Source organism: Vipera berus (genome assembly GCF_964194415.1).
Source record: "Vipera berus genome assembly, chromosome: Z".
In the NCBI taxonomy this organism is placed as follows: domain Eukaryota; kingdom Metazoa; phylum Chordata; class Lepidosauria; order Squamata; family Viperidae; genus Vipera; species Vipera berus.
This window is the reverse complement of record NC_138205.1, coordinates 131,579,941-131,603,713: the sequence shown is the minus strand read 5'-3', so window position 1 is coordinate 131,603,713 and position 23,773 is coordinate 131,579,941. Positions and strand designations below refer to the sequence as shown.

The 23,773-nt window shown below is 46.1% G+C and overlaps 1 protein-coding gene across 2 annotated transcripts in view; it reads right to left on the bottom strand.

Moving 5' to 3' along the window:
- Positions 1-491: 491 nt before the first annotated feature.
- The window catches only part of LOC308678065 (KAT8 regulatory NSL complex subunit 1-like), a 40,030-nt gene continuing 16,748 nt past the window's right edge, over positions 492-23,773 (bottom strand). The window contains exons 4-13 of one of the 2 annotated variants that reach the window (XM_081344891.1): positions 22,678-22,805; positions 21,131-21,344; positions 19,595-19,760; positions 14,167-14,307; positions 9,450-9,622; positions 7,956-8,074; positions 6,243-6,297; positions 5,657-5,769; positions 3,268-3,475; positions 492-1,416 (exon numbers count right to left, since the gene is read on the bottom strand). In XM_081344891.1, coding sequence (XP_081201017.1) covers positions 1,171-1,416; positions 3,268-3,475; positions 5,657-5,769; positions 6,243-6,297; positions 7,956-8,074; positions 9,450-9,622; positions 14,167-14,307; positions 19,595-19,760; positions 21,131-21,344; positions 22,678-22,805 — 1,563 coding nt within the window. In that variant the 3' untranslated portion in view covers positions 492-1,170. The remainder of the gene's footprint in view (positions 1,417-3,267; positions 3,476-5,656; positions 5,770-6,242; positions 6,298-7,955; positions 8,075-9,449; positions 9,623-14,166; positions 14,308-19,594; positions 19,761-21,130; positions 21,345-22,677; positions 22,806-23,773) is intronic. The other variant, XM_081344892.1, reaches the window with a different exon arrangement.

The following is a 23,773-nucleotide window of genomic DNA, read 5'->3' as shown; positions in this document are numbered from 1 at the left end:
ACAGATTATAATGTAGGAGATAATAGTGTAGGAGATAACATTACAGAATAGAACATAGAATAGAATGTAGAATGCGGTATAACATTATAGAATAGAATAGGAGATAATGGATTATAAATAGCGTAGAATAGGAGCTAACAGATAATAGAACAGAACATAGAACACAGAACAGAGCTGGAAGGGACCTTGGAGGTCATCTAGTCCAACCCCCTGCTCGGGCAGGAAACCGTCTACCGTTTAACGCAAATGAGCGTCCAATCTCTTCTTAAAAACTTCCAGGGTTGGAGCATCCCCAACTTCTGAAGGGAAGCTTGTTCACCCAATGACCACTTCGGAGCCTTCATTCTTAATTCATCCGGTCAAGTTTCCTTTTTTTATTGATTAAATTAGCATTTCCGTACAACTGCATAGGATCGACCACTTTTCTGGATAGAAAAGTCTAGAAAGCGCCGGTTGCAACCATGATTGCTCGTTTTTGTTTCGTTTTTCTCCCCCCCCCCCCCAAGATCAGGAGAACCATGATTTCCAAAGTTTGGAGAAAAAAATAATAATAACAACAACCGCCGATTCCGGAACGGGATTTTTGCGTTCGGAAAAGCGCGGATTCCAGAACGGCATAGATAGCTTAAAAAGGATAAACTGTGTGAAATTGATCGCCCTTTCTTCGCAAGCCCCCACCCCCGACAACAGCGGCTCAGGGGAACGAAGCCCATCATCCACTAACCAATCTCTCCAAATCAATCCACACTTCCCTCTTGCTTTCGAGGTTCCGGTCGGCGGCGTCCATTCCCAAGCGTCCCATCTGGGTGTGTGATGCAGCCTCTTAGCGTTCCCCTTTATTTTTTTATTATTTTTTTGAGTGTATGTGTGTGTGTGTGGGGGGGTCTCCCACAGCCCTTAACCTTTCCTTCCTGTTGTGGTGCTCCCGAATTCTCCCACCTGCCGACGGGCTTCTCCAGGTCGCCCCCTCCTCCCGCCCCCACAGAGGCTCGGCTCACGGCCCCTGCCGGCCCTTCTTCGCCGGTCGTGGGGAGCTTCCTAGTCCAAAGACGGACCTCCGCTTTGCGCCCAACTTGCCCGGCGCCTGGCTCGCCAGCCGAGCTCGGTGATGCCTCTCTTAGCGTGTGGGTGTGCCACTCTCCCGACGTCTTCTCTCCGGGGCCCAAGAGGTCATCTGTTGTTCAGGGTAGGCGGGACGAAGGGCTCGGCCGGGCGCTGCCGATCGCCGTGCTCGTGAGGCACCTGGCGCTTGGCCAGGAACGCCTCCCTCGGGTGAGGGAAGCCGGCGACGTTGAGGTGGTTAGTCCTCAAGGCTTCGTCCCGCGGCTGGCCAAAGGTTTTGTGGGAGGGGCCATGAAGCGCCCGGTAGTCGGCGTCGGAAAGAGGGAAGGTGCGGGGGTCCCAAGGCGGCACGTTCTGGAGAAAAGAGGAAGAACGGCAGAGTTAAGAGGAACAGAAGGCATATACAGGTAGTCCTCGACTTATGACCTGTTGCTTAAATGACTGATTGCAGTCACAACAGACCTCTGCAGGAATGCATGCATGTCCTTGACGTGCAACGTATTCATTTGGCGACCGCTCGAAGTTACCGCGGCACAGGAAAAAGTGATTTAGGACTTTTTTTCCCCCCACACTTATTAAGTGAATCGTCGCAGTTGTTAAAGAGAGTGGCGCGGTTGTTAAGCAAATCTGGCTTCCCCTTTTGATTTTGCTCGTCGGAAGGTCGGAAAAGGGGATCATGTGACACACACACACACACACGACGTTGTGACCGGTCATAAACAGGAGTTCCTAAGTGTCCAAAGTTTGAGCCCACGACTCGGGTTACCGGAACCGTCATAAATAGGAGTGAGGTGCCAAGCGTCTGAATTTCGATCACGTCACCAGGGGGATGCTGCAACCGTCATCAGTGTGGGGGAAAAAAATGGACCTCGATTGTCGGAACGTCAAACAATCGCTAACCAAGCTGTTAAGTCGAGGACTGCTGCGATTTCAATCTGCAACGGTTTCCCCGCTGGCTTCCCCTAGGATACGGGTCGGCAACCTGCGGCTCTGGAGCTGCATGCGGCTCTTTCAGTCTTGAGCGGCTCCCACTCCATTTGCAGAGAGAGAGAGAGACAGAAAGAGGCACATGCGCTTCTCTCTCTCTCTCTCTCTGTGTGTGTGTGTGTGTGTGTGTGTGTGTGTGTGTGTGTGTAAAAGGAATGGCCTCACACTGTTCTCCGACAAGCTGACAAACTTATTGGGTGGGGCTCCTGCCTTTGCTGCGTCTCCGCAGGAAGCAGCAGCTCTCTCTCTCTGTCTCTCTGTGTCTCTCTCTCTCTCTCTCTCTCACACACACACATACACACACACACTGAATGGAGGACTGGCAGACCAAGGGTAGGAGAGCCAGCCCAATAAGAATGTGTGTCAGCTTGTCGGAGAACGATGTGAAGCCAGCTTGCCAGGTGAGCAGAAAATTGGAGAGAGGGAGAGGGGGGAGAGAGAAGGAGGGCGAGAGAGAGAGAGAGAAGGAGGGAGAGGGAGAGAGAGAGAGAGAGAGAGAGAGAGAGAGAGAGAGAACTCATGCACAGCAGCCTCTATTTCTTTTTAATTAAATTCTTCAATCAAGCTTCTCCCCCCTCGCACGCGTTTTGCGGCTCCCAGTGTTTTCTTTTCTCTGGGGAAAAAACGGGTCCAAGTGGCTCTTTGGAGGGTTTAAGGTCACCGACCCCTGCCCTAGGAAGTCAGTGGGGAAGCCGGCGGGAAGCCGTGGCTACATGAGACTGTGGGGCTTAAGGGCAGCAATGGGAACGGCTATCGTTAAGCAATCGTGGGGCATCTGAGGGGGCTCCCAAGACTTACAGCCTGACGAGGAGCCTGGCCCCTCTACTCCCGCTTAGGCTGAGACACAGCTGTGCTGGGAGACTTGAGTTGGACAGTGATGAAGCACAGCTGGGAGATATCCAAGATGCACAAAAGCGCCGGCAGAAAAAAAAAAGAGTAGGACAAAGGAACGCAACGGGGCGGCTCCAAAGGGAAAGGAGAAGGCATCAGGTTGAATAATAAAAGGGAAGGTGTAGTAGGGGATGGTTGCTGAAGAACACCGCTCGTGTTGAGGATCGAGTTTCTGTCAAGTAGGCTGGGACAGAACACGCATCTCTTCAAAGACAGACCCCAAATTGCATTTCCGACGGGCTGCCCTAAACCGAGGACGATCTGCCCATCGGAGTTGCCCACGGACAGGAGGCCACGTTCTCTTGGAACCAGCCCCGGTGGCCTCACCTGGACCTCGTCGGTACTGAAGGAAGAGTCTTCACTGAAGGAGTTCCCTCCTCGGCCTCTTAGCAAGAGGGGCGTCAGGATGCCGGAAGGGTCCGGGCTGAGCGATGCAGTCGGAGAGTTGGCCCCCTGGGGGTAGTGAAGGCTATTCGGCCCGCTCTCCTGGCAGCCGGGAGGATGCGCCCAGCGCCCGTCAGCTTTGTGGGAGCTCCTGCGAGGAGGACAGAAAAGGGAAGCCCGTCGAGCACCTGAATTAACTTAGCAGCCAGGAAAAAAAAAAGGCAGCTCTCTGGAAAGACGTCAAGATGGCGGGTGGGGGAGCTAGGGGGGTGGGCGGGGGAGGTGGGCAATCTTACTCCTTCCACCCCAAAGACGGAAAGGGCAGTGTCCATCGACAGGCACCTCTCCAAAAGGTGGCCACAAGTAGGGAAAATTGTAGGGTGCGCGACACACGCCGGGAAGAGAGAAAAGCTCCACGGCCTGCCAGCTCCCAATCAGGGGTGAACTGTTCCAGGAAAAAAAAATGATCCATTGGATTTCCTGGGGCGGTGAGGGAAGCAGGTCAGGCAACGGATTGAATGGTTGGTGACTTCTCTCTTCTAAGCCGCCCCCTCCCCCCAAGCGTCTGATCTAGAGACATTACCCAATCGTTCGTTTGTAGAATTTAGATGGTGTGTAATGCCACACCGCACCACACCGGGTGTCTCGTTTGCCGCACCCTGGTGATTAGCTTCCAGGGGCTTGTCCCTGCTGCATTATTATCCCTAAAGCAGGATTGCCAAGCCAGCCGTGGGGCAATTAGTTTGTCCCTCCGTCCATCCAATCCATACATTCATCCCCCCCGTTTTAGCTGTCATATCTCGTCTATCCATTCATCTCAATCTATCATTATCTATCATCTATCACGCATCTATGCATCCATCCATCCACATCATCGATCTCGCTATCATCCATGAACCCTTCGATCCATTCATCCATCCACCCACCCATCATCTCTCTAGCTATCATCTCTCCAGCTGTCATCTCTCCTGTCTGATCCTTCCATCCATCATATCTATAGCTATCATCTATCATCTCTCAACCATCCATTCAACTATGTTTGCTGGTCTGTGTGTCTTATCTACCTATCAATATTCTACCTCCCTATAACTCTCCATCAACCTATTCAATCCACATCGATCTACCACATCCATCCATCCATCTCCCTCTATATATCTATGTATCTATCATCTCACTCTATCTATATCTGTCTGTCTGTATCTATGTATCCATCCATCCACCCACCCACCCAAGCTATGTTCTACCTATCTATCCAGCCAAGCTATCTATCATCTATCTACCTAAATATCTATCTATCTATCTATCTATCTATCTATCTATCTATCTATCTATCTATCTATCTATCTATCTCCCTCTATGTATTTGTATCTATCATCTCCATCTCTCTCTCTCTCCTCTATGTATCTGTATCTATCATATCTATCTATCCTCCATCTATGTATCTATCATCTCCCTTTATCTCTCTATCCTATCTATGTCATCTATCACCTATGTATCTGTATCTATCATCTCCCTTTATCTATCCATCCATCCATCATCTCTCTATCTGTATCATCCATCTATCTATCTATCTATCTGTCTGTCTGTCTGTCTGTCTATCTGTATCTATCATCTCCCTCTATCATCTATCTATCTATCTATCTATCTATCTATCTATCTATCTATCTATCATCTATCTATCTATCTATCTATCATCTCCCTCTATGTATCTGTATCTATCATCTCCCTCTGTCTATCATCTCTTTATCTACCTACCTACCTACCTATCCATCCACGCACCTAAGCTATCATCTATCTACCTAAATATCTGTCCGTCTATCTATCCATCCATCCATTAATCCACCTACCCAAGCTATCTTCTACCTACCTAAATCTCCATCCATCCATCCCTATCATCTACCTTTCTACCAATCCACCTACCTAATCAATCTACCAATTCTTACCTACCCACCTATCCATCTAATCTACCTTACACCTCTCTCTCTCTCTCTCTCTCTCTCTCTCTCTCTCTCTCTCTCTCTCTCTCTCTCTCTCTCTCTCTCTCTCTCCTTCATCAACTTGCAACCTCAGCATACCTAAGACCTCTTTAGAGCAGGGGATTCCCCAACCCCGGGTCTGGTAGCGGGCCGTGGCATGCCAGCAACCAGTCCGCACAAACCAGTTCCATTCGTGGGACGCAGGCAGCACACAATACCGCCCACTCTCCGATCCGCAGGGGAAAAAAAAAAGCTTTCTCCACAGAAGCGGTCCCTGGTGCCCCAAAGGTTGACCCGCCATCTTCTCGTGTGGAAGGAGCCTCTCCGGTGGAGGGAAACCCTGCGGGAACAAATACCTGTTGCCTCGTCGGTGGGAGGACGTTCCCGTCCAGGAATCCCAGCGGGCCCGTTCCAGCTCTTCAAATTTTTGGTGATAGTTCAGATATGTTTCATCCGATGTGTCTTCCAGCTAGAAGGAAAGAAAGCGGAGGTCAAAGAGGTCCGCAAAGAGAAGGAAGAGAAGGAGAACGGCGAGGAGGAGGAGGAGGGAGGACTGTGGGGTCCTTGCTCCACTCTGAGCTGGGTGGTTTCCTTGCAGACGTTTCAGGACCCAACTAGGGATCCTCATCAGGGTTAGAAGGAGGGACGGGGGGGGGGGTTGGAGGTGCTCTCTGGATAGCCTTCTTGTAGACGTTTCCAGGTTGGTGGCCCGGTGCAGGCGAGCGTGTGACGGGATGATTTTGTGCGAGGGGCAGGTGTGCGCAGGCATTGAAGACGGGGGCCCTTTGGTGACTGGGGGGGGGGACTTCAACTCCCAGAATTCCTCAGCCGGGATGCTTTTAAGACAGGGGTCTTCCAAGTGGGCCCTTGTATGACTTGGTGGACTTCAACTCCCAGAATTCCTCAGCCAGAGGTGCGCCCTGATGGAGATCCGTCTCTTACCTCCGTGTCTGCCTCTTCTAAGATCACCAACTCTTTGGGATCCACTGTTCTCCAGCTAAGGAAGGGGGAGAAAACAAAGAGGTGAAGTCGGCACGTTCATAAAGCCGGGGGGTGGGGGTGTTATTCCCGTATTCCCCTTCCTCCGGAGCAAAATGACGCACACACAAAGCACGGACACACTCAGAGCTTTTTGCTGTTAGCAATTTGGACAGGGCTCCTGTTCACCTCGGCTGAGGGCAGACAGTAAGTGAGGCTATCTATCTATCTATATTTATCTATCTCTATCTATATCTCTATCTATTTCTAAATCTGTCATCTACATTATCTATCTATGTAGATATATACTCTATCTATCAATATCATCTATCAATATCTATTATCTATCTATCTATCTATCTATCTATCTATCTATCTATCTATCTATCTATCTATCTATCTATCTATATATTATCTATCTCTATCATCTATGTATAACTATGATCTATCTAGATCTATCTACCCTGTTTCCCCAAATATAAGACCTAACCGGAAAATAAGCCGTAATGCATCTTTTGGAGCAAACATTAATATTAGACCCGGTCTTACTTTCGTGGAAATACGAGTATGTCTATTGTATCTATTCCTATTCCATTCTTTATCATTTTTCTATCTATTCTCTTACCTTTCATTTATATATCTATATCTACCTATCTATCTCTATCATCTATCCATCATCTCATCTATTACGTCTATCATCATCACTCTTATCTATCATTTCTCTCATCTATCATCTATCATCCCTCATCTATCTCATTCTCTCATCTATCCATCCATCATCTCTCGTCTATTGTTATCACCCCTCATCTAATCTCTCATCTATCCATTATTTCTCGTCCATCATCTCTCATCTATCCATCATCTGTCGTCTATCATCCCTTTCATCTATCATTTCTTTCGTCTTTCATTATCTCTCATCTATCCATCATCTCTCGTCTATTATCATCCCTTTCTCATCTATCTAATCTATCATCTATCACTTCTCTCATCTCTTATCTATCCATCCATCATCTCTCATTATCATCCCTCTTTCTCATCTATCTACCTACCTACCTCTCTCTATATATAGATATAGATAACGGTTATGTTTGTGTATATCTGTGTGTGTGTGTGTGCGTGTGTGTGTTTCCATGTCTGTATGAAAAAAAAATTCTACCTAGAGAAGAACTAGATGTAGTAGAACACTACAGATACGTCGGCTGATGGATCTCAACGGAAGGGGATACGATCCAAGGAAATTGAGCGGGGTGCTCAGGGTGGCTGGCAGGCATTCAGCAAGCTGTTAAGGACACCCCCACCCGCTGGGGCTGCAGAAAAACGCTTTGCTGAAGAGCCGGGCGACTCCCGCACGAGCGCCGTTCATTCCCCTGAACGGCAGCGGGTGGGAAAGCGCGAAAAAAAAAAGGAAAGCCAATCCCACGAAAACCACCGTCTTCCTTTCGGAACGGGGAAAAAAGCTCGTCTGTTAAAATTGACAAGACTTTCCTCCCGGCTTTCTTTCTTTCTTTCTTTCTTTCTTTCTTTCTTTCTTTCTTTCTTTCTTTCTTTCTTTCTTTCTTTCTTTTTCTTTCCTTCCTTCCTTCCTTCCTTCCTTCCTTCCTTCCTTCCTTCCTTCCTTCCTTCCTTCCTTCCTTCTTTTTAACTCAAGTCAAGCTGTGTCTCTCAAAACCAACTGACCTCGGGGTTAAAATCTCTTTGTACTGCAGCTTCTCCACCCGGGTCGCTGCAGCCATCGACATCGGAATGACGATGTTGTTGATATCGTAGGACGTCTCCGCTTTCTTCTTCTTGGCGGGCTGATCGGGAGGAAAATTTAAAAAAAGGAAAAAACAAAACCACAATCGTTTAAAAAAAGAGAGAGAGAGACAGACACCGCCTTAATTCAACCTCTCTGCTTTTACGGTAGCGCTTGATATCGCGCACGTCGCCGCATCCCCAAAACGGTCTTTTTGATTTTTTTTAATGGATGGACAGAGAGGCGAGGCCGACTTCCCTGGGACCGCCCTGGGGTGGATTACAGGGGGAAGGGTTTTGAAAGCTAGGGGTTGAACCGAGGGGTGCTCGGTGGTCTCGGAGCCTGGGGGACGGGGTGGGGTGGGGGTTTCTTGCAGACGTCTCTCAAGCCAATTAGGGAACGTTATCAGTACTAGGTGGGAAGCGGATTTGGGAGGGGGAGGAGGGGGAGGAGATGACTGTGGGCTCCTTGACGTTCTCAAAGAGTTTTGCTGTTTTTCTTGCAGACGTTTCGTGACCCTACTAGGGAACGTCGTCAGTGCTGGAAGGGAGGAGGAGGAGGAAGGACTGTGCGGTCCCTGGGGCTCTCTGAGCTGGGTGGTTTCCTTGCAGGAACCAACTAGGGAACATCCTCAGGGCTAGAAGGGAGGGGAAGGAAGGAAGGAAGGAAGGAAGGAAGGAAGGAAGGAAGGAAGGAAGGAAGGAAGGAAGGAAGGAAGGAAGGAAGGAAGGAAGGAAGGAAGGAAGGAAGGAAGGATGGATTCTGAGCTGGGTGGTTTCCTTGCAGACGTTTCAGGACCCAACTAGGGAACGTCATCAGGGCTAGGAGGAAAAGGAAGGAAGGAAGGAAGGAAGGAAGGAAGGAAGGAAGGAAGGAAGGAAGGAAGGAAGGAAGGATTCTGAGCTGGGTGGTTTCCTTGCAGATGTTTCAGGACCCAACTAGGGAACGTCATCAGGGCTAGAAGGGAGAAGAAGGAAGGAAGGAAGGAAGGAAGGAAGGAAGGAAGGAAGGAAGGAAGGAAGGAAGGAAGGAAGGAAGGAAGGAAGGAAGGAAGGAAGAAAGAAAGGATGGATTGATTCTGAGCTGGGTGGTTTCCTTGCAGACGTTTCAGGACCCAACTAGGGAACGTCATCAGGGCTAGGAGGAAGAGGAAGGAAGGAAGGAAGGAAGGAAGGATGGATTCTGAGCTGGGTGGTTTCCTTGCAGATGTTTCAGGACCCAACTAGGGAACATCATCAGGGAAGGAAGGAAGGAAGGAAGGAAGGAAGGAAGAAACGAAGAAAGGAAGGAAGAAAGGAAGGACTCTGAGCTGGGTGGTTTCCTTGCAGATGTCTCGTGACCCAACTAGGGAACGTCCTCAGCGCTAGAAGGGAAGAGGTGTGTGTGTGTGTGTGTGTGTGTGTGTCCCCCAAAGGATCCCGTTCCCGCTCACTCACCAGCGCTGAGCTGCCGGCCGCGGTGGGATGACCCGGAACATTGTTGGCGGCTGGACCAGGAGAGTTTTCGAGGCAGAAGGAAGACGGCGCCGGATGCGAAGTGCCGGGCTTGCTGCGAGGACGATGGGGAGGGGCGCAGAGGCTGTACCTGGCCAGCCCTTTCAGCAGAGCAGCTGACAAAAGGGAAAGAGAGGAGAGGAGAGAAGAGAAAGCGTTGTAAGTCGGAGACAGTTCCGCCCCAGGGCCGGGGGCTTCAACGAAGGAGGGGGAATAAGAAATTGGTAATTAAATTCCTTCGTCCGCCTGGCTTCCCACCCACCCCGAAACTCAATTTTTGGCTCGCCGAGAATCCCGATCTGAACGAGGGCATTGGCAAGTCTGCCTTTCGGCTAGAAATACCGGCAAGGCCTCGGCTTAAAGAAAAACACGCTCCCTTTAGCGACCGTTGACAGTTCCCAAAAGGGAGGGGGGAGGCGAGTGCTAATGCAGATAGGAACGGTGTTTGGACGCCTTTGGGCATCCCTTTATCACACGGGTCGTCCTCGACTTATAACGGTCCGTGGAGCGAGCAAAGTTACAGGGGCATTTGCGGGGGGGGGGGGGGGGAGGAAAGGAGGGCACTCCTGACCGTTTTCACGCTTAACGACCGTTAAAACGTCAACCGACAAGGCATCGGCAAATTAGACAGACATCGTATAGAGATGATCGATAGATGAAAGATTGAGAGATGATAAGATATACAGATAGATAGTCAATATACATGCATGATAAGCTACTGTTATTGGTAAGTATAGTTGTGTGATATAGATGACAGATATAGATGATACATACATATAGAGGTGATATAGATGTATGATTGATATTGATAAGTACAGATGTATGATGGAGACGATACAGATGCATATTGATAAATATAGATTTTATGATAGTTTAGATAGATACAGAGAGATAGATATAGAGATGTAGGTGCATGATAGATATTGATAAGTGTAGATGTATGATAAGAGGATACAGATGCATGAGATATTGATATTGATATATGAGTTTGGATACAGAGGATATAGTTTCATGATATTGATATTGATAAATATAGATGAAAGATAGATGATATAGTTGTATATTAATATTGATACAGATGTACAATACAGATGATATAGTTGCATGATATTGATATAGATGTACGATAGACAGACGATATAGTTGCATGATATTGATAAATATAATGTATGAGACAGATGATAGTTGCATGATATTGATATTGATAAATATAAATGTATGACAGTTACATGATGTTGATACAATTTATGACAGATGATAGTTTCATGATATTGATAAATATGACAAACAGATGATATAGTTGCATGATAATGATAAATATAGATGACAGATGATATAGTTTCATGATATTGATAAACATAAATGTGACAGGTGATACAGTTGCACGATATTGATATAGATGTATGACAGATGATATAGTTGCATGATATTGAAATAGATGTATGATAGACAGATGATATAGTTGCATATTGATAAATATAGATTGACAGATAGATAAGATATAGAGGAATGATATAGATGCATGGTAGGTAGGCAGGTGGGTAGATAGAGAGATGATATAGGTGCATGATATTGATATAGATGTATGATTGATACATAGATAATATAGGTGCATGATATTGGTAAGTATAGATGTGTGATAAGAGGATATACATGCATGAGATATTGATATTGATATATGAGTTTGGATACAGAGGATATAGTTTCATGATATTGATATTGATAAATATAGATGAAAGATAGATGATATAGTTTCATGATATTGATATAGATGTACAATACAGATGATATAGTTGCATGATAGATATTGATATAGATGTACGATAGACAGATGATATAGTTGCATGATATTGATAATGTATGAGACAGATGATATAGTTGCATGATATTGATAAATATAGATGTATGACAGATAGATAGATAAGATATAGAGGAATGATATAGATGCATGGTAGGTAGGTAGGTGGGTAGATAGATGATGTAGGTGCATGATATTGATATTGATATAGATGTATGATAGATACATAGATAATATAGGTGCATGATATTGATAAGTATAGATGTGTGATAGGTAGATGATACAGTTGCATGATAGATATTGATAGTGATAAATATAGATGTATGATAGACAGATAGATGATATATAGATGCATGATAAGTAGGTAGATAGATATGTAGATAGAGGTGATAGATAGATAGATATAGGCAGTCATAGGTAGGTAGATATAGAGATGATGTAGGTGCATGATAGATATTGATAAATATAGATGTATGATAAATAGGTAGATAGATAATATAGTTGCATGATAGATATTGATATAGATGTATGATAGACAGATAGATGAGGGATGATATAGATCAGGGGTCTTCAAACTCGGCCCTTTTATGACTCATGGACTTCAACTCCCAGAATTCCTCAGCCAGCATGCCTGGCTGAGAAATTCTGGGAGTTGAAGTCCATGAGTCATAAAAGGGCCGAGTTTGAAGACCCATGATATAGATGCATGATAGGTAGGTAGGTAGGTAGGTAGACAAGAGATTACAGACTAGATCCGTGGTGGCGAACCTATGGCACCACGCGTGCCACAGGCGGCACGCAGAGCCCTCTCTGTGGGCACGCGCGCCGTCGCCCCAGTCCTAGGCCTTCAGCTGGCTTTTATAAAACCTTTGCGTTTTAGGCCTCCGCAAAAAACCCACGGAAAAACACCAATCAATCAATCAATCAATGTCAACTTCTCGCGGGGCGGGGGGGGGGGGGAAAGATCTTGCAAAGTCGGACTTGATTGAACTTTTTAGTCCCATCCAGTCTGCTGTTACCACCCCGGCCACGCCCACCCAACGGGCCACGCCCACCCAACGGGCCACGCCCACGATACATGAGTGGGTTTCGGGTTAGAGCTTGGGCACTCGGTCTCCCATCACTGGACTAGATCATTAGGCACAGACGAGATTAGACAGACAATACACCCACCCACCCACACCCAGATGATAAATTAGGCAGACAACAGATAGACAGATGATGATTTAGACAGACAACTAGATAAGAGCTTAGAGAATTAAACAGAGACAGATAGACAGATGATCATGCAGACAGACAACATAGAGATAGAGATTAGACAGATTAAATAGAAAGGGACGTGGACTAGATAGCGATAAGATCGGATATAGCTAGGTAGATTAGACAGAAATAGATTAAGACAAATTAGAGAGAGAATGAGAAAAGACAAAGGGAGAGAAAGGAGATGGAAAGAAAGAAAGACGGAGAGAGAGAATGAGAAAAGACAAAGGGAGAGAAAGAAGGAGATGGAAAGAAAGACGGAGAGAGAGAATGAGAAAAGACAAAGGCAGAGAAAGGAGATGGAAAGAGAGAAAGACGGAGAGATAGAATGAGAAAAGACAAAGGGAGAGAAAGGAGATGGAAAGAAAGAAAGACGGAGAGAGAGAATGAGAAAAGACAAAGGGAGAGAAAGAAGGAGATGGAAAGAAAGAAAGACGGAGAGAGAGAATGAGAAAAGACAAAGGGAGAGAAAGAAGGAGATGGAAAGAGAGAAAGACGGAGAGAGAGAATGAGAAAAGACAAAGGGAGAGAAAGGAGATGGAAAGAAAGAAAGACGGAGAGAGAGAATGAGAAAAGACAAAGGGAGAGAAAGAAGGAGATGGAAAGAGAGAAAGACGGAGAGAGAGAATGAGAAAAGACAAAGGGAGAGAAAGGAGATGGAAAGAAAGAAAGACAGAGAGAGAGAATGAGAAAAGACAAAGGGAGAGAAAGAAGGAGATGGAAAGAAAGAAAGACGGAGAGAGAGAATGAGAAAAGACAAAGGGAGAGAAAGAAGGAGATGGAAAGAGAGAAAGACGGAGAGAGAGAATGAGAAAAGACAAAGGGAGAGAAAGGAGATGGAAAGAAAGAAAGACGGAGAGAGAGAATGAGAAAAGACAAAGGGAGAGAAAGAAGGAGATGGAAAGAGAGAAAGACGGAGAGAGAGAATGAGAAAAGACAAAGGGAGAGAAAGAAGGAGATGGAAAGAGAGAAAGACGGAGAGAGAGAATGAGAAAAGACAAAGGGAGAGAAAGGAGATGGAAAGAAAGAAAGACGGAGAGAGAGAATGAGAAAAGACAAAGGGAGAGAAAGAAGGAGATGGAAAGAGAGAAAGACGGAGAGAGAGAATGAGAAAAGACAAAGGGAGAGAAAGAAGGAGATGGAAAGAGAGAAAGACGGAGAGAGAGAATGAGAAAAGACAAAGGGAGAGAAAGGAGATGGAAAGAAAGAAAGACAGAGAGAGAGAATGAGAAAAGACAAAGGGAGGGAAAAGATGGAGAGAGAACGAGATGGAAAGAAAGATGGAGAAGAGATGGAGGGACAGGATGGACAAAGAGAGAACGAGAGAAAGGGAGAGAAAAGAGAGAGAGAGAATGAGAAAAGACAAAGGGAGGGAAAAGATGGGAGAGAGAGAACGAGATGGAAAGAGAGAAAGACGGAGAGAGAGAGAGAGAGAGAGAGAGAGAGAGAGAGAGAGAGAGAGAGAGAGAGAGAGAGAGAGAGAGAATCTAGCTATCATTGTTGGGGGACCGGAGATAAGCCAGATGAAGCAAAACCAGGATCCCCTTTCGAACTACACCGCCCATCCTGCAGGGGGAGCCCCGTTGCCCGGCGCGACTTTACCCGGAGCGGCGAGCGAAGGGGAGCAGACGCTGTTGGTCAGGTCTTTCAAGCGGCCGTGGGGCGGCTTCCGAGGTTGGGGTTTGGGGCTCGGCCAGTGGTCTTCTCGGAGCAAGGCCTCGAGGTGCAAATGCAGAGGGTTGCCTGTTGGGAGGGAGGGAGGGAGGGAGGGAGAAAAAGAAAAGAGAAAGAAAGAGAAAGAGGGAGAGGGAGAGAGAGAGAGAGAGGGAAAAGAGAGAGAAAGAGGAGGGAGGGAAAGAGAGCGAGAAAGCAATAAAAGAGAAAGAAGTAAAAGAAAAAGAGAAAGAGGGAGGGAGAAAGAGGGAAAGAGAGAGAGAGAAAGAGAGAAAGGGAAAGAGAGGAGGGAAAGAGAGCGAGAAAGAAATAGAGAAAGAGAAAGTAAAGAAAAAGAGAGAGAGGGAGAAAGAGGAAAAGAGAAAGAGAAAGAAAGAGCGAGAAATAGAGAAAGAGAAAGAAGTAAAAAAGAAAGAGAGAAAGAGGGAGAAAGAGAAAGAAAGAGAGAGAAAGAGGAGGGAGGGAAAGAGAGCGAGAAAGCAATAAAAGAGAAAGAAGTAAAAGAAAAAGAGAGAAAGAGAGGGAGGGAGAAAGAGGGAAAGAGAGAGAAAGGGAGAGAAAGAGAGGAGGGAGAGAAAGAGCGAGAAAGAAATAGAGAAAGAGAAAGTAAAGAAAAAAAGAGAGAGAGGGAGAAAGAGGAAAAGAGAAAGAAAGAGAAAGAGAAAGAAAGAGCGAGAAATAGAGAAAGAGAAAGAAGTAAAAAAGAGAGAGAGGGAGAAAGAGAAAGAAAGAGAGAGAAAGAGAGGGAGAAAGAGGAAGAGAGAGAGAGAGAAAGAAAGAGAGAAAGGGAGAGAAAGAGAGGAGGGAGAGAAAGAGAGCGAGGAAGAAATAGAGAAAGAGAAAGTAAAGACAAAAAGAGAGAGAGGGAGAAAGAGGAAAAGAGAAAGAAAGAGAAAAAGAGAAAGTAAAGGGGAAAAAAGAAAGAGTAAGAAGTAAAAATGAAAGAGAGAAAGAGAGGGAGAGAGAAAGAGGAAGAGAGAGAGAAAGAAAGAAATATAGAGAAAGGGAGAGAAAGAGAGCGAGAAAGAAATAGAGAAAGTAAAGAAAAGAGAGGGAGAAAGAGGAAAAGAGAGAAAGAAATAAAGACATATAGACAAAAAGAAAGCGAGAAAGAAATAGAGAAAGAGAAAGAAGTAAAAAAGAGAGAAAGAGGGAGAAAGAGGAAGAGAGAAAGAAAGAGAAATAAAAAAGGGGAGAGAGGGAGAGAAAGAGGGAAAGAGAAAGAAAGAGGGAGAAAGGAAGAGAAAGAAAGAAAGAAAGAAAGAAAGAAAGAAAGAAAGAAAGAAAGAAAGAAAGAAAGAAAGATAGGGAAACAGAGAGAGAGAGAGAGAGAGAGAGAGAGAGAGAGAGAGAGAGGAAGGGAGAAAGAAATAGAGAAAGAGAAAGAAGTAAAAAAGAGAGAAAGAGGGAGAAAGAGGAAGAGAAAGAGAAATAAAAAAGGGGAGAGAGAGAAAGAGGGAAAGAGAAAGAAAGGGAGAAAGGAAGAGAAAAAAAGAAAGAAAGAAAGATAGGGAAACAGAGAGAGAGAGAGAGAGAGAGAGAGGGAGGAAGGGAGAAAGAAATAGAGAAAGAGAAAGAAGTAAAAAAGAGAGAAAGAGGGAGAAAGAGGAAGAGAGAAAGAAAGAGAAATAAAAAAGGGGAGAGAGGGAGAGAAAGAGGGAAAGAGAAAGAAAGAGGGAGAAAGGAAGAGAAAGAAAGAAAGAAAGAAAGAAAGAAAGAAAGAAAGAAAGAAAGAAAGAAAGAAAGAAAGAAAGAAAGATAGGGAAACAGAGAGAGAGAGAGAGAGAGAGAGAGGAAGGGAGAAAGAAATAGAGAAAGATAAAGAAGTAAAAAAGAGAGAAAGAGGGAGAAAGAGGAAGAGAGAAAGAGAAATAAAAAAGGGGAGAGAGAGAAAGAAGGAAAGAGAAAGAAAGGGAGAAAGGAAGAGAAAAAAGAAAGAAAGAAAGATAGGGAAACAGAGAGAGAGAGAGAGAGAGAGAGAGAGAGAGAGAGGGAGGGAGAGAGGGAGGGAGAAAGAAATAGAGAAAGATAAAGAAGTAAAAAAGAGAGAAAGAGGGAGAAAGAGGAAGAGAGAAAGAAAGAGAAATAAAAAAGGGGAGAGAGGGAGAGAAAGAGGGAAAGAGAAAGAGGGAGAAAGGAAGAGAAAGAAAGAAAGATAGTGAAACAGAGAGAGAGAGGGAGGGAGAGAGAGGGAGAAAGAAATAGAGAAAGAGAAAGAAAAAGGGAGAGAAAGAGAGAAAGAAATAAAGAGAAAGAAACAGGAAGAGTGAAATAGAGAGAAAGGAGAGAGGGAAGAGGGAAAGAGAAAGAAAGAGGGAGAAAGAGAGGGAGAGAAAGAAAGAGAGAAAAGAGAGAGAGAGCGATGAAATTTACTTCAGGAGGGCTGGAGTACACGGACTACGGCTATTGCACCCCGTCTCTCAAGCCAATCAATCAATTGGTAGAGCTGGAAGGGACCTCGGAGGTCCTCTAGTCCAGCCCCCTGCCCAAGCAGGAGACCCTTCCAGAGTTACAGAGTTCGAAGGGACCTTGCCGCAGGGAGGCACGTCTGTCTGTCTGTCTGTCTTCCTTCCTTCCTGTCTTTTTCTTTCTTTCTTTCTTTATGCATCCCTTTTTCTTTCTTTCAGCATGTGCCTTTTTTTCAGCATCTGTCTTTCTTTTTTCTCTTTTTCTTTCTTTCTTTCTTTCTTTCGGCATGTCTGTCATTTCCTTCGTCTTTCTGCAAGTCTTGTCTTTCTTTTTTCCCTTCTTTCTTTCTGCGTCTCTTTTTTCTCTTTTTCTTTCTTTCTTTCTGCATGTCTCTTTCTTTTTTCCCTTCTTTCTGCATCTTTCTTTTTACTCTTTCTTTCTTTCTTTCTGCATGTTTGTCTTTCTTTTTTCCCTTCTTTCTTTCTGCGTCTCTTTTTTCTCTTTTTCTTTCTTTCTGCATGTCTCTTTCTTTTTTCCCTTCTCTTTCTGCATCTTTCTTTTTACTCTTTCTTTCTTTCTTTCTGCATGTTTGTCCTTCTTTTTTCCCTTCTTTCTCTTTTTCTTTCTTTCTGCGTCTCTTTTTTCTTTCTTTCTTTCTTTCTGCAAGTCTCTTTCTTTTTTCTCTTTTTCTTTCTTTCTGCATGTCTTTCTTTGTGCATGTCTTTTCTTTCTTTCTGCATGTGACTTTCTTTCTTTCTTTCTTTCTGCATGTCTTTCTTTGTGCATCTTTTCTTTCTTTCTGCATGTGACTTTCTTTCTTTCTTTCTTTCTTTCTTTCTTTCTGCATGTCCTTCTTTGTGCATGTCTTTTCTTTCTTTCTGCATGTGACTTTCTTTCTTTCTTTCTTTCTCTTTCTTTCTTTCTTTCTTTCTTTCTGCATGTCTTTCTTTGTGCATGTCTTTTCTTTCTTTCTGCATGTGACTTTCTTTCTTTCTTTCTGCATGTCTTTCTTTGTGCATCTTTTCTTTCTTTCTGCATGTGACTTTCTTTCTTTCTTTCTTTCTTTCTTTCTTTCTTTCTGCATGTCCTTCTTTGTGCATGTCTTTTCTTTCTTTCTGCATGTGACTTTCTTTCTTTCTTTCTCTTTCTTTCTTTCTTTCTTTCTTTCTTTCTGCATGTCCTTCTTTGTGCATGTCTTTTCTTTCTTTCTGCATGTGACTTTCTTTCTTTCTTTCTTTCTTTCTGCATGTCTTTCTTTGTGCATCTTTTCTTTCTTTCTGCATGTGACTTTCTTTCTTTCTTTCTTTCTGCATGTCTTTCTTTGTGCATCTTTTCTTTCTTTCTGCATGTGACTTTCTTTCTTTCTTTCTTTCTTTCTTTCTTTCTTTCTGCATGTCCTTCTTTGTGCATGTCTTTTCTTTCTTTCTGCATGTGACTTTCTTTCTTTCTTTCTTTCTTTCTTTCTTTCTTTCTGCATGTCCTTCTTTGTGCATGTCTTTTCTTTCTTTCTGCATGTGACTTTCTTTCTTTCTTTCTTTCTTTCTGCATGTCTTTCTTTGTGCATGTCTTTTCTTTCTTTCTGCATGTGACTTTCTTTCTTTCTTTCTTTCTGCATGTCTTTCTTTCTGCATGTCTTTTCTTTCTTTCTGCATGTGACTTTCTTTCTTTCTCTCTTTCTGCATGTCTTTCTTTCTGCATGTCTTTTCTTTCTTTCTGCATGTGACTCTTTCTTTCTTTCTGCATGTCTTTCTTTGTGCATGTCTTTTCTTTCTTTCTGCATGTGACTCTTTCTTTCTTTCTTTCTGCATGTCTTTCTTTGTGCATGTCTTTTCTTTCTTTCTGCATGTGACTTTCTTTCTTTCTTTCTTTCTCTTTCTTTCTTTCTTTCTTTCTGCATGTCTTTCTTTGTGCATGTCTTTTCTTTCTTTCTGCATGTGACTTTCTTTCTTTCTTTCTTTCTTTCTTTCTTTCTTTCTGCATGTCTTTCTTTGTGCATGTGACTTTCTTTCTTTCTTTTTCTTTCTTTCTGCATGTCTTTCTTTGTGCATGTCTTTTCTTTCTTTCTGCATGTGACTTTCTTTCTTTCTTTCTTTTCTTTCTTTCTGCATGTCTTTCTTTCTGCATGTGACTCTTTCTTTCTTTCTTTTTCTTTCTTTCTGCATGTCTTTCTTTGTGCATGTCTTTTCTTTCTTTCTGCATGTGACTTTCTTTCTTTCTTTCTTTCTTTCTTTCTTTCTTTCTTTCTTTCTTTCTTTCTTTCTTTCTTTCTGCATGTCTGTCTGTCTGTCTCTCTCTCTCTCTCTTTCAAAATGATCCTTTCGTGCAACTTCCCCCCCCCCGTCTGAAAAACGTTCCTCGACGGATAATTCCTGACCGTTCAATGTTCGAACGGCAATGAACTAAAAAAAAAAAAAAGGGACAGGACCCCCCCCGCCACTTTTTTAAATTTTCGACCGTGGACACAGCAACCCACATTCCGACGGTCTCGGCGACCGTCGCACGGAGACGCCCTCCTGCCGATCACCCCCCCTCTTTTGCGACCTTCCATCCGGCAAAGCCAAAAAAGGGGGGAAGGGGGACGGAGGGGGGAGAGAAAAAAGGGGGGGCCGATTCGCCGAACGGCCCGGCAACTGATCGAAGTTGGTTGCAACGAATTGAACAAGATTCGCTTAGAGCAGCTGTTGTCTCGCTTACTGACGGGAACGGGGTGTGTGTGTCCCGTTCCAAGCCGAGGAGGAGGAGGACGGCGACCTGCGCTTCGCCAAGGAGTCCGCTCCGTCCTTCTGACAAAAAAAACAAAACACACGCACGCACACACACACACACACACACACACACACACAAAAAAACCCACCGAACGGAAGGAGCGAAGAAGCCGGCCCCGGGGTTGTAATGTGTCACGAGTTGGGAGGAGTTGGAGTAAAGACGCGGAGTAAAGTTTACTCACTGTGCGGGAAGGAGAGGATGGGGTGGAAGCCGGAATCCAGCAGGGCGATCCGCTCTTCCAAGGACAGGCTCTCCGGACGGAGGGTCTGGAACGAGGCCTTGAACTCGCACAAGACGCAGGAGTTGGGCTGCTCGCAGCTGCACCTCAGGCTGAGCGGCTTGGGCGGCTGCAAGGCGGAAAGAGCGAAGGGTCGCTCGCAAGCCTTCCTCCTCCCCCTCCTCCTCCTAACCCCTCTCCTTCCTCCCCCTCTTTCCCTTATCCTCTTCCTCCTCCTCTCCATAAGTTCCCCCCTCTCTTCCGGCGCCGATGACGTTCCCTAGTTGGGTCCTGAGACGTCTGCAAGGAAACCAACCAGCTCAGAGAGCACCAGGGACCCACAATCCTCCTTTCTTTCTTTCTTTCTTTCTCTTTCTTTCTTTCTTTTTCTTCCTTCCTTCCTCCTAGCCCTGATGACGTTCCCTAGTTGGGTCACGAGACGTCTGCAAGGAAACCAACCAGCTCAGAGTCCTTCCTTCCTTCCTTCCTTCCTTCCTTCCTTCCTTCCTTCCTTCCTTCCTTCCTTCTTTCCTTCCTTCCTTCTAGCCCTGATGACGTTCCCTAGTTGGGTCACGAGACGTCTGCAAGGAAACCAACCAGCTCAGAGTCCTTCCTTCCTTCCTTCCTTCCTTCCTTCCTTCCTTCCTTCCTTCCTTCCTCCTAGCCCTGATGACGTTCCCTAGTTGGGTCACGAGACGTCTGCAAGGGAACCAGCCAGCTCAGAGAGCACCAGGGACCCCACAGTCCAATCTTTCTTTCTTTCTTTCTTTCTTTCTCTTTCTTTCTTTCTCTTTTCTTTCTCTCTTTCTTTTTCCTTCTTTCTTCCTCCACTTTCCTTTCTTTTTCTCTCCTCCTCCTCCTCTTCTTCTTCCTCCCCCTCCTCCTCCTCCCTCCCCTCTTTCTCCTCCCTTCTAGCACTGATGATGTTCCCTAGTTGGGTCACGAGACGTCTGGAAGGAAACCACCCAGCTCAGAGAGCACCAGGGACCCCACAGTCCAATCTTTCTCTTTCTTTCTTTCTTTCTTTCTTTCTCCTTCCTTCCTTCCTTCCTTCTTTCTTTCTTTCCTTTCTTCCTTCCTTCCTTCTCCTTCTAGCCCTGATGACGTTCCCTAGTTGGGTTACGAGACGTCTGCAAGGAAACCCCCCAGCTCAGAGAGCACCAGGGACCACACAGTCCAATCTTTCTCTTTCTTTCTTTCTTTCTTTCTTTCTTTCTTTCTTTCTTTCTTTCTTTCTTTCTTTCTTTTCTTTCTTTCTTTCTTCTTCCTTCCTTCCTTCCTTCCTTCCTTCCTTCCTTCCTGCCCTGATGACGTTGCCTAGTTGGGTCACGAGACATCTGCAAGGAAACCCCCCAGCTCAGAGAGCACCAGGGACCCCACAGTCCTTCCTCCTCCTCCTCTTCCTCCCCCTCTTCCCTTCTCCCCGGCTGGGAGACTCTCCGAGGAGCCCGCTCGCCAGGTCCGCCTGGCCTGCGGAGCGGTTGAAGCGCTCCGACGTACCTTTCGGTTCAGGTGGGCGATGGAATTGATTCTCACCAGCCGGCGCTTCTTGTATCGGCAGATGGGACGGATCCGGGCCGCCACGCAGCTGCTGTCCAGGCCAGAGGCCACGCCGGGCAGGCTGTGGTTGGCCGGGATGGGTCTCTTGAGAGGCCGGTCGGAGGTCGGGCCTTCCGGAGGGCAGGTGCCGCCGCCGGTGGCGACGGCGTTCAAGCTGTGCGGGGAGGGGGAGGGAGGGAGGGAGAGGGAGAGAAGAAAAAGTAAAGCTACCGGACAGCTCGGCGGGGATGTCGTTGTGTGGGATTATGGGGCCGGCTGGACGGTCTGCGGGGAAATGGAGTGGCTGAGGATTATGGGGCTGACTGGACAGTCTGCGGGGGAATTGGAGTGGCTGAGGATTATGGGGCCAGCTGGACGATCTGGGGGGGAACTGGAGTGGCTGAGGATTATGGGGCCGGTGTGGCTGAGGATTATGGGGCTGGCTGGATGGTCTGCGGGGGAATTGGAGTGGCTGAGGTTTATGGGGCCGGCTGGACGGTCTGCGGGGCAACTGGAGTGGCTGAGGATTATGGGGCCGGCTGGATGGTCTGGGGGGGAATGGAGTGGCTAAGGATTATGGGGCCGGCGTGGCTGAAGATTATGGGGCTGGCTGGACGGTCTGCGGGGGAATGGAGCGGCTGAGGATTATGGGGCCGGCTGGACGCTCTGCAGGGGAACTGGAGTGGCTGAGGATTATGGGGCTGGCTGGATGGTCTGGGGGGGAATGGAGTGGCTGAGGATTATGGGGCCGGCGTAGCTGAGGATTATGGGGCTGGCTGGACGGTCTGCGGGGGAATGGAGTGGCTGAGGATTATGGGTCTGGCGTGGCTGAGGATTATGGGGCCGGCTAAACGCTCTAGGGGGGAATGGAGTGGTTGAGGATTATGGGGCCGGCGTGGCTGAGGATTATGTGGCCGGCTGGACGGTCTGCGGGGGAATGGAGTGGCTGACGTGGCTGAGGATTATGGGGCCGGCTGGACGGTCTGTGGGGGAACTGGAGTGGCTGAGGATTATGGGGCTGGCTGGACGGTCTGGGGGGGAATGGAGCGGCTGAGGATTATGGGGCCGGTGTGGCTGAAGATTATGGGGCCGGCTGGACGGTTTGCGGGGGAATGGAGCGGCTGAGGATTATGGGGCCGGCTGGACAGTTTGCGGGGGAATTGGAGTGGCTGAGGATTATGGGGCCAGCTGGACAGTCTGCGGGGGAATGGAGTGGCTGTGGATTATGGGGTGAGGGAGTGGGGAGGAGGGGTGAAAGAGAAGAAACGGGAAAGGTACCGGACAGCTTGGCAGGGATGTCGTTGTGTGGGAAAGAAGGACGGGCTTCAGGACCTGGGAGGTCATCTGGTCCAGCCCCCCTGCTCGAGTGGAAGACCCTTACAGAATCATAGAATGAGTTGGAAGGGACCCTGGAGGTCATCCACTCCAACCCCCTGCTCAAGCAGGAAATCCTGAGAGTCACGGAATCGCAGAGCGGAATCCGATCCTAAGAGCCTGGACTCACTCACCAGTTGCTTATTCCGTTGACTTGATGGGGGTTTGCGCAGGCTTTGGGGGGCTCCGGCGAGCCGTTGATGGGGGCGCAGGAGGGATTCTGACAGACCAGGTTCCTCAAGGACTGGGCGAGGTGAGAATTCTAGACATAAGAAAAAAGAAAAAATGCAAACATTTGAGGTTGACGGAAGCGGTTGGGCAGAGAGAATCTATCCGAGAAAAATGTGGTGTTTTTTTTCCCAGCAATTCTAAAGCTGGAGGAGAATCAATCAATCAGTATCTATATTTCTATCTATCTATATCATCTATCCATATCCATAGCTATATCTACCATCTATCTATATCTATCTATAACTTTATCTCTATCATCTACCTATATCTATCATCTCTCTCTCTCTCTAGCAATTCTAAAGCCGGAGGAGAATCAATCAATCAATCAATCTATCTATAATCTATCTCTATCTCTCTATCATCTATATCTATCTGATCTATCCATATGTATATCTATAATCTACCTATATCTATCATCTCTCTCTCTCTCTCTCTCTCTCTCTCTCTCTCTCTCCCTATCTAGCAATTCTGAAGCCGGAGGAGAATCAATCAATCTATCTATAATCTATCATCTCTCTCTCTCATCTATCTCTCTCTATCATCTACCTATATCTATCATCTCTATCTCTATCTCTATCTCTATCTATCTATCTAGCAATTCCAAAACCGGAGGAGAATCAATCAATCAATCAATCAATCTATCATCTATCATCTATCTCTATCTCTCTATCATCTATCTCTATCTGATCTATCCATATGTATATCTATCATCTATCTCTATAATCTCTATCTCTATCTCTCTCTATCATCTCTCTCTCTCTATCTATCATCTACATATATTTATCATCTCTATCTTATCTATCTATCAATTCTAAAGCCGGAGGAGAATCAATCTATCTATCTATCTATCTATCTATCTATCTATCTATCTATCTATCTATCTATCTATCTATAATCTATCATCTATCTCTGTCTCTCTTATCATCTATATCTATATCTATCTGATCTATCCACGTGTATATCTATCATCTCTCTATCTCTATCTCTATATTTGTATAT